This window comes from Scylla paramamosain, chromosome 2 (genome assembly GCF_035594125.1).
Source record: "Scylla paramamosain isolate STU-SP2022 chromosome 2, ASM3559412v1, whole genome shotgun sequence".
Taxonomy (NCBI): Eukaryota; Metazoa; Arthropoda; class Malacostraca; order Decapoda; family Portunidae; genus Scylla; species Scylla paramamosain.
Window position 1 is genome coordinate 31,441,817 of NC_087152.1, and position 10,000 is coordinate 31,451,816.

Here is a 10,000-nt window from a genome sequence, read left to right on the forward strand (position 1 = left end):
CAAGATGGCATTAGGATCACATGTGGCAGCCCCTGTCCTACACTTGGCAGTCCCTTTTATATAAATGTTCACTAGTAGTAACTCTGAAGATAACTAGTAATTAAAATCACTGGTGCATTAGAAAGATAGATGGAGGGATAGATCCTATGTAATATTTACTGTGCCCTCGGTGGGGTATTTATTTTGTGTAAAATAGTCACTAGATGAGTATCTTGATCTTTTATCATTCTTGATGGCAATCATAGGATATGGAGGGCCACCAGTACCACCAGGTGGCATGCCACAGGGTGGATATGGACCTCCTCCAGGTCAGTATGGTTATGGGCCAGCCCCAGGACAGTATGGTCAACAACAACCGGGCCAGCCAGGTATGCCCCTCAACTTCAAATAATATTTCATATTGCTTACACCTGGTTTGTAAATTGCTTTTTTTCACTGGTCTGCATGTATTACCCTCCATAAACATGCCATATTGCAGATAATGCTCACAGCAAAGGGCTATATTGGTATTCTTACATGAGTATGGAATCTGCTGTCACCAGGATAAATTACATTGCACTACTTCCATCCTGAACTCTTGAGTCTTGTTAGTCAAAAAGGCTTTTCAAGAGACAGGGAAGTAGCACAAGTTTGCAGTTCTGTTCTGTATGTTTTGAAGTTCAAGAGATGTCATTAATGCATGTATCAGTAACACCACATCTGTTTCTGGGGTTTAACAAGTGACACACACACACACACACACACACACACACACACACACACACACACACACACACACACACACACACACACACACACACACAATTTTCTAAGTCAGCATGAATTACACTGCTTTGAGGGAAAAAATTAAGGAGTAACAGGAAAGACAGCATTGTATTGGGATAGTTGAGCTTTTTCTAAGATGTATTGCTATTATGCCTTCATGCTGTTGTAGTGGCAGGACTGTTAAGGCCAACCAAATTCCACTTGTTCCTTTGTAATTATCTTGGTGTGATTGGCAGTGTATTGAACTCATGTTCACTTCAGTGGCCTGCTGAGGTTCAAATCCCATCCGTTTCATCTCATGACTACCCTTCAGATCAGTCTCTCACTTTTTCCATGAAAGCATTAGAGTGGTTTTACAAGATCAGTTTGCTCAGCCTACACTATTCTGCTGCTCCACTTCATTGTCTGATATTTGTCATTCTGGTTAGGCTTTTGTTGTATAACACCATTTGGTGAAGAATTCCTTGTTGAAATTGTTTGGAGATAGGCTCTTAGGTGCCTTTGGGTGATGCTTTCTAACTGTTCAATCACATAGAGTATGTAGCTTATAAGGATTTTGTGTTGTAAGCTATTGTGTCTATGCATACACATTTCCAACACAGCTATAAGTCCAAATGCATGAAACTGCTTGTTGTAGCTTACATGAAGAGACAATCTCTCTCTCTCTCTCTCTCTCTCTCTCTCTCTCTCTCTCTCTCTCTCTCTCTCTCTCTCTCTCTCTCTCTCTCTCTCTCTCTCTCTCTCTCTCTCTCTCTCTCTCTCTCTCTCTCTCTCTCTCTCTCTCTCTCTCTCTCTCTTTTGACAGATTATTTAGACATTGAATAGTCGAATAGTGAATGGTCTTAATCACCTCAAGAATATTAAATTACTTTTTGATTTGCATAAAATTTTTGTATGCATATAAAATGTTTTTCCATTAAAGCATTTAAAGGGTACATGTATGAAAGAATTAATGAAAATATAGTACATATATTAATTTGTTGTAATTAAACCAAGCTCATTTATGTATTTATATAAATTTTGTACCTTTAGAAAATCTGTGAGATTGTGTCTGTGTACTTCATTGGAAATCATCATTATCTGTCACTTTCAGAAAGGAGTCCTATGAACAGAGGATTTAGATTGATTAGGTCATTGGGCCACTCATACTTGAGATTAGTGGGATCTCTGATAATGAGAAATGAGATTACAAGAATTTTATATATCCTTGATATTGTGTATGTATGAGTGGCATATTTAGCAGTATTAATGATGCTATTGCAGTTTACCTGCAATCGTACAGCATAGCAGTGAAAGTAGAATGTACTCAGCCTTTTTGTGTGTATTTTGGTTTGCTTTTTGTTATATTTGTGCTTTTTTTTTTTTTTCCAGTTGACTTAGCATACTAAGAATTGTTTTTATTTCATGGCTGATTATACTTATGTATGTGTTTATTTACTGACATTTTTGAATATTTGTTTACTAGTAGTGTGTGGATGGGATTCTCAATTGAATTTTTCTCATAAAAAAAAAAGTGTTGTGAAGTCTAATGAGAAAAGAGAAAAAAGTATCTCATGCCGCTAATGCTGCTCAAGCTCAGTATATAAGCCACATCTCCCATTAGCCTGCCTGTGCCCTAATGCATGTTTAGGGGTTCAGGTGAACACTTAGCCTGCTTCTATATTAATGTCTTTTATGTATATGATGCTGTATCTTTTTTTTTTTTCAGATTCTTATGCATGGAAAAGACCAATATTTTCACATTTTCTAAAATCTCAAATTTAGAATTCAGTAGTGTCATTGTAACTTTTTTATTACTCTCTTCACTAGATTCTGTCACTTGTGATAACTTACAGTTTGAGGGGCATCATGTGAGGAGCAGTTGTAAGGCCATGGAGGGAGTGAGAAGTACAGCTTGCTTCAGTTTAAACTGAGTCTAACTTGAAGCACATCAAGTCCCACTGTGTTATTTGTAAATATCATTTAGTCTTGTAGGAACCCTCTTGAAAAGGTTGAATACACATTCTTTTAGATGGGAAAGAATGAGAAAAAGAAAAGGACAAGACAAGGAATAGCTCTTAGAAAATAGTTGTTATGTACTTGCTAATGAAGTATTGAAGTGTATGTTAGTTACATTATTTCTTATAGTATTTCTTTGCTCGTTCGTTCATTTGTTCAAAACCGGCGAGTCATGTCTTTTGAAGCTGTTTTGAAACTAACATAGCAGCACTCTGCTCATGTCAAGGCAGTCATTCACTGGGCTTGGTGTTACAAGGTCATCTCTTCCTTTTTTTTTTTTTTTTTATGTAGGAAGGACACTGGCCAAGGGCAACAAAAATCTAATAAAAAAAAATGCCCACTGAAATGCCAGTCCCACAAAAGGGTCAAAGCAGTGGTCAAAAATTGATCAATAAGTCTCTTGAAACCTCCCTCTTGAAGGAATTCAAGTCATAGGAAGGTGGAAATACAGAAGCAGGCAGGGAGTTCCAGAGTTTACCAGAGAAAGGGATGAATGATTGAGAATACTGATTAACTCTTGCGTTAGAGAGGTGGACAGAATAGGGGTGAGAGAAAGAAGAAAGTCTTGTGCAGCGAGGCCGTGGAAGGAAGGGAGGCATGCAGTTAGCAAGATCAGAAGAGCAGTTAGCATGAAAATAGCGGTAGAAGACAGCTAGATATGCAACATTGCGGCGGTGAGAGAGAGGCTGAAGACAGTCAGTTAGAGGAGAGGAGTTGATGAGATGAAAAGCTTTTGATTCCACCCTGTCTAGAAGAACAGTATGAGTGGAACCCCCCCAGACATGTGAAGTATACTCCATACATGGATGGATAAGGCCCTTGTACAGAGTTAGCAGCTGGGGGGGTGAGAAAAACTGGCGGAGACGTCTCAGAACGCCTAACTTCATAGAAGCTCTTTTAGCTAGAGATGAGATGTGAAGTTTCCAGTTCAGATTATAAGTAAAGGACAGACCGAGGATCTTCACTGTAGAAGAGGGGGACAGTTGAGTGTCATTGAAGAAGAGGGGATAGTTGTCTGGAAGGTTGTGTCGAGTTGATAGATGGAGGAATTGAGTTTTTGAGGCATTGAACAATACCAAGTTTGCTCTGCCCCAATCAGAAATTTTAGAAAGATCAGAAGTCAAGCGTTCTGTGGCTTCCCTGCGTGATATGTTTACCTCCTGAAGGGTTGGGCGTATATGAAAAGATGTGGAAAAGTGCAGGGTGGTATCATCAGCGTAGGAGTGGATAGGACAAGAAGTTTGGTTTAGGAGATCATTAATGAATAATAAGAGAGTGGGTGACAGGACAGAACCCTGAGGAACACCACTGTTAATAGATTTAGGAGAAGAACAGTGACCGTCTACCACAGCAGCAATAGAACGGTCAGAAAGGAAACTTGAGATGAAGTTACAGAGAGAAGGATAGAAACCATAGGAGGGTAGTTTGGAAATCAAAGCTTTGTGCCAGACTCTATCAAAAGCTTTTGATATGTCCAAGGCAACAGCAAAAGTTTCACCAAAATCTCTTAAAAGAGGATGACCAAGACTCAGTAAGGAAAGCCAGAAGATCACCAGTAGAGCAGCCTTGACGGAACCCATACTGGCGATCAGATAGAAGGAAGGTTGTGAAGTGATAGATGTTTAAGAGTCTTCCTGTTGAGGATAGATTCAAAAACTTTAGATAGGCAAGAAATTAAAGCAATAGGATGGTAGTTTGAGGGATTAGAATGGTCACCCTTTTTAGGAACAGGTTGAATGTAGGCAAACTTCCAGCAAGAAGGAAAGGTAGATGTTGACAGACAGAGCTGAAAGAGTTTGACTAGGCAAGGTGCAAGCACGGAGGCACAGTTTCGGAGAACAATAGGAGGGACCCCATCAGGTCCATAAGCCTTCCGAGGGTTTAGGCCAGCGAGGGCATGGAAAACATCATCGCGAAGAATTTTAATACGTGGCATGAAGTAGTCAGAGGGTGGAGGAGAGGGAGGAACAAGCCCAGAATCGTCCAAGGTAGAGTTTTTAGCAAAGGTTTGAGCGAAGAGTTCAGCTTTAGAAATAGATGTGATAGCAGTGGTGCCATCTGGTTGAAATAGAGGAGGGAAAGAAGAAGAAGCAAAGTTATTGGAGATATTTTTGGCTAGATGCCAGAAATCACGAGGGGAGTTAGATCTTGAAAGGTTTTGACATTTTCTGTTAATGAAGGAGTTTTTGGCTAGTTGGAGAACAGACTTGGCATGGTTCCGGGCAGAAATATAAAGTGCATGAGATTCTGGTGATGGAAGGTTTAAGTACCTTTTGTGGGCCACCTCTCTATCATGTATAGCACGAGAACAAGCTGTGTTAAACCAAGGTTTAGAAGGTTTAGGACAAGAAAAAGAGTGAGGAATGTACGCCTCCATGCCAGACACTATCACCTCTGTTATGCGCTCAGCACACAAAGACGGGTCTCTGACACGGAAGCAGTAGTCATTCCAAGGAAAATCAGCAAAATACCTCCTCAGGTCCCCCCCAACTTGCAGAGGCAAAACGCCAGAGGCACCTTCACTTAGGGGGATCCTGAGGAGAGATTGGAGTGATAGGACAAGATAAAAATATGAGATTGTGATCAGAGGAGCCCAACGAAGAAGAAAGGGTGACAGCATAAGCAGAAGGATTAGAGGTCAGGAAAAGGTCAAGAATGTTGGGCGTATCTCCAAGACGGTCAGGAATACGAGTAGGGTGTTGCACCAATTGCTCTAGGTCATGGAGGATAGCAAAGTTGTAGGCTAGTTCACCAGGATGATCAGTGAAGGGAGAGGAAAGATAAAGCTGGTGGTGAACATTGAAGTCTCCAAGAATGGAGATCTCTGCAAAAGGGAAGAGGGTCAGAATGTGCTCCACTTTGGAAGTTAAGTAGTCAAAGAATTTCTTATAATCAGAGGAGTTAGGTGAGAGGTATACAGCACAGATGAATTTGGTATGAGAGTGACTCTGTAGTCGTAGCCAGATGGTGGAAAACTCAGAAGATTCAAGAGCGTGGGCACGAGAGCAGGTTAAGTCATTGCGCACATAAACACAGCATCCAGCTTTGGATCGAAAATGAGGATAGAGAAAGTAGGAGGGAACAGAAAAGGGGCTACTGTCAGTTGCCTCAGACACCTGAGTTTCAGTGAGGAAAAGAAGATGAGGTTTAGAAGAGGAGAGGTGGTGTTCTACAGATTGAAAATTAGATCTTAGACTGCAAATGTTGCAGAAGTTAATGAAGAAAAAGTTGAGGGGGGTGTCAAGACACTTAGGGTCGTCGACAGAAAGGCAGTCCGACCAGGGGACATTTATGGCCCCCTCCCCAGATGGGGACTCCAAGGCTGATGTAGGAGTCGCCATGATGATTTTAAAATTTTTGAGTGAAGGGTGTGTGTGTTATTAGGTGCTTGTAGTTTTGTGTGGAGGAAGAGAGTTGTCTTTAGAGGGCAGGCTGTGACTGCCCCCTTGTGTTGTGAGACACAAAGGGAAACGTTCAGTGAGGTCACAGCTAGGTTTAATGATAAGTTCACAGGACCCCCTGAACAGTGCTTTAGACCTCACTGGTAGTAATTATCGTTTTGGCAGGTGTCTACTGCCTCCTCCATGATAAGTTCACAGCACCCCCTGAACAGTGCTTTAGACCTCACTGGGAGTAATTATCATTTCGGCAGGTGTCTACTGCCTCCTCCAGTCAGTTCTGAGGGCTGAGAGCTGATAAGTGTTCATGTGTACATTCTCTTCTCACTCTTACATGCTATTCCACATTTAACCTACTTATTGTTATTTCAGTTATTTCCACCACTGTTCAGAGAATTATGTATCTTTCCCATGTTCCTGTGTTGTGTTTTTGCATAGGATATAAACTTGTTACCTCATTTGATCATTTGTTGTGCTGGTATCAGTGAATCCTGCTCACAGTACCAGGTTTATATGTATTGTTCTGTTTTGTTTTTATTATACTTAAAAAAAAAAAAAAAAAAGTTTCAAGTGCCCCTTTCTTGCATAGAACCTGGTTCGTTGTGAGATAGAGCAACCTTGTTGTTAACCTGTCAGTTGTGGTTGACTCTACTATAATGTTCATTCATTTGATTGCTATGGATCCAACTCGTAACATAACATAGTTTACTATTTGATTTGGAAACAATTACCCACATTGTGCTTGAAACCATTCATTAGGATTTAGAAAGCAATCACAAATGTTGTAAATATTAGGATGACATTCATTTTTCATTATGTGTATTTATATATGATTTGCACTATAATTATCAAATTAAATCTGATACATTTGTGATATATTTATTTATTTCTCTCTGATTTTTTATATACCTTTTATATGTCTCTGAGGATATGGTGCAGATCATTGTAAACCAAACACAGCCATTAAACATAATAATAGCTGAGCTTGGTATAGAAGGATCTACACCACATTCTTAGAGATAAAACAAGGTAAAGTACATAAAAAATAATAGTTATTAAATAAAAATTAATTCATGATATTATGTTGTAAATTCTATATGTATGTACCTAAATAATTATGTACTGTACTTGAAAATAAATGTCATTTTAATGCATGATAGCAGTTTCATGATATGTTGTTTGTATACAGTATAGAAGTGGTTCCATAAATCCAAATTAATGTTTTCAAGATTTTATTTCACTACTTCCCCTCCAAAAGTAAACTGTTCCATCTTATAAACAAATTTAGGTTTTATAAAAGCTATTCCTTATCTTGTCTTTTTTTTTCACTGTCTTTATCTCATCCTTGTTAGTTCAAATGCTAGTTCTTCAGCATCTGATGTTTAGATTTAAGGAGACATTTGAACAGTCTGATAGATTTAAGGAGACATTTGAACAGTCTGAACCACATAATTTTGTATAGTAACCTTATCACTTCCCCACAGCAGCTGGTGGAGGATGGATGCCTGCCCCCACTGTCGCAAACTGTCCACCAGGCCTTGAGTACCTCACCCAGATTGACCAGCTGCTGGTGAAACAACAAGTGGAGTTGCTGGAAGGTTGGTAGCTTGATGGCTTGCTGGCTGGGTGGTAATGATGTGTCAAAGTGGGTGGCTGGATGGATGGGTAAGGTTATGGTGTTGTATCAGTGTGGGTAGCTGTATGGGTGATGATGTCAAAGTGGATTGCTGGAGATGCATTGGTTGATTTTTGGTAGGAGGAGGAATATTGCCACCATATTCTCTGTGCATCATACAAAGTGATTGAAAGGGACTGACTGAGATGACTGGGAACCGCTTCCTCTGTATTTTTATTCTCTTGGGTGGCCCTCTTTAAGGGACATCTCATCCTGGTACATGTATATTTTTATTTTTAAATTGTTTTGTCTTTCAAGGGAACCAACCGTTATTTTCCATTTTCAGTATTTATGAACCAAACTGCACCAAATTTTATGAGCTATAAAGTTCTTTTAGATGAAGTATATGTTTAAGTTTCATTAAATTTGGTGCAATAGTTTTTTTTTCTCTTTTTTAATGAAAACATGAAAATTTGAGGTTTAGATTTTTGCATATTTTGACAAGTTTTTTCAGGACTTTCTTGAAAACTTGTCACAAGATACCTTGACGGTTTTCTAAAAAAAATTTTGACAGTTTTCATTTTTGCTTTCATTGTTGAGAAAATACAATTTTTTTTCTCATCTGGATATTTCTCTTAAGCTAGAAAAAATAAACACTCAATCAAAATTTTGTCAAATTATTTTTTAGGCATTTTAATGCCCTTTCTAATGAGACCAGAATCATCAAAATCAGACAGTAAATGGGAGAGAAATATGCCTCAATAGCACAATAAATTAGTTTTGGGATATGAGGCCTTAAAGTTTAAAGGGATGCTCATGTCCTTTTCATCCATATATAGCTATGTAATACTGGAATTTTTAGGTCCCAAGTATTATAATGTATTTGTTTTGAGTTGTAGATGATTTTGAGCCATAATTGCAAGCATTAAATTTATAGATGACTTGTTTTGTTGACATCTAGAATCTCTTAAAAGAAACATTGCACACTTCATTGTTAGAATGAGGACGTGCCACACTGATGTATGTGCCCCAGTGATTGGTGGTGAGTGTCAAGCCAGGGACTTTTTAACATTTTGTTCTGGAGACAGTGCATGTTGTCCACCAGTGGCTGAAGCTGCTCCACTGAAACTAAAACATTATCTCCAGTGAATAAGATTTCTTCATTGCTCTCAAAATTTTTTTATCTCTTCACTAAGATTCTCTTGCTAGTGGAGACAATGATGTTGAAGGCAGTGGCTGTAATTGTACAGCAGTAGATACTGCAGAAGTAGTAGTCGGAGCAGCAGAGGCAGAAACATAACTTGTATATGGAGTAGATGTGGAAGGTGAGGTGGCAGGAAGGACAGAAGTGCCATGAGGCAATATGCACACCCCCATGTGTTCTCTGCTCTCAGCTTATATCCAGCATCCTTTTGTCAGTACCTCGCTCCCTTGAGTAAGGTAAGACTTCCTCTTACCCATTGTGGTGAAAGAGAGCAAAAAGTGGGGAGTGAGTGAACACTAAGTGGGTATAGAAGTTGATGAGAGAGAGAGAGAGAGAGAGAGAGAGAGCATCACAAACTTCCTCCCTCTCTTTAACCCTATATGGACCACCAACACTTTTGCAGGCCATAAAAAATCATGCTTTGGTTTTTAGACTTATATGGACCTGAAAAGTAACACTAGATTTTAGTAGCAATTCCTACATTACATACAGTTATACAACATGACTAAATAGTCACATTGGTTACCAGGGAAAAGATATTGACATCGAATGCAGTATAGTTTTATTAGATATCTGAGATATTGGAGACCTTTTTGTTTGCTTCTTATTTTGTTTGTTTGACAAACTAAATACAAAAACATAATTTTCTGACAGTATGGGATCCTTCTATAAAAAAATATATCCTCAATAAACAAAATATTATCTGCTTTTATAATGTAAGCAAGAAAAACAGATTTTTTCCCATCAGAAAGGAGTTACTGTCTTAGGTGTGGAACTGCAGGAAACAGTTATTTTTGGCATTCAGGCATAAGTTGACATTGCATTTGATACACTTGATGTTTGTGCGATGCTTAGATCCAAGTCGCTTGCAGTACAAGCGAGGATTTTTTACCTCTTGGAAGTGAACTACTTTGTCAAGTCTCAAATCATTCTGTGGTCTGATTTCACCCATCTGTTTAGTTATTTTGTGTGGTGAATCATCCATCATCAGACTTGATGACGGTCGACCTCTTTTAGGCG

At 39.0% G+C, this 10,000-nt stretch overlaps 1 protein-coding gene across 12 annotated transcripts in view; it reads left to right on the forward strand.

The window, feature by feature from the left end:
- LOC135113174 (phospholipid scramblase 2-like) overlaps nt 1-10,000 on the forward strand; it is a 36,914-nt gene that overhangs the window by 9,253 nt on the left and 17,661 nt on the right. For 9 of the 12 annotated variants that reach the window (XM_064028275.1, XM_064028325.1, XM_064028293.1 and 6 more), the window contains exons 3-4: nt 246-368; nt 7,646-7,759. In XM_064028275.1, the coding sequence (XP_063884345.1) occupies nt 246-368; nt 7,646-7,759 (237 nt within the window). The remainder of the gene's footprint in view (nt 1-245; nt 369-7,645; nt 7,760-10,000) is intronic. The other 3 variants (XM_064028347.1, XM_064028355.1, XM_064028365.1) reach the window with 3 other exon arrangements.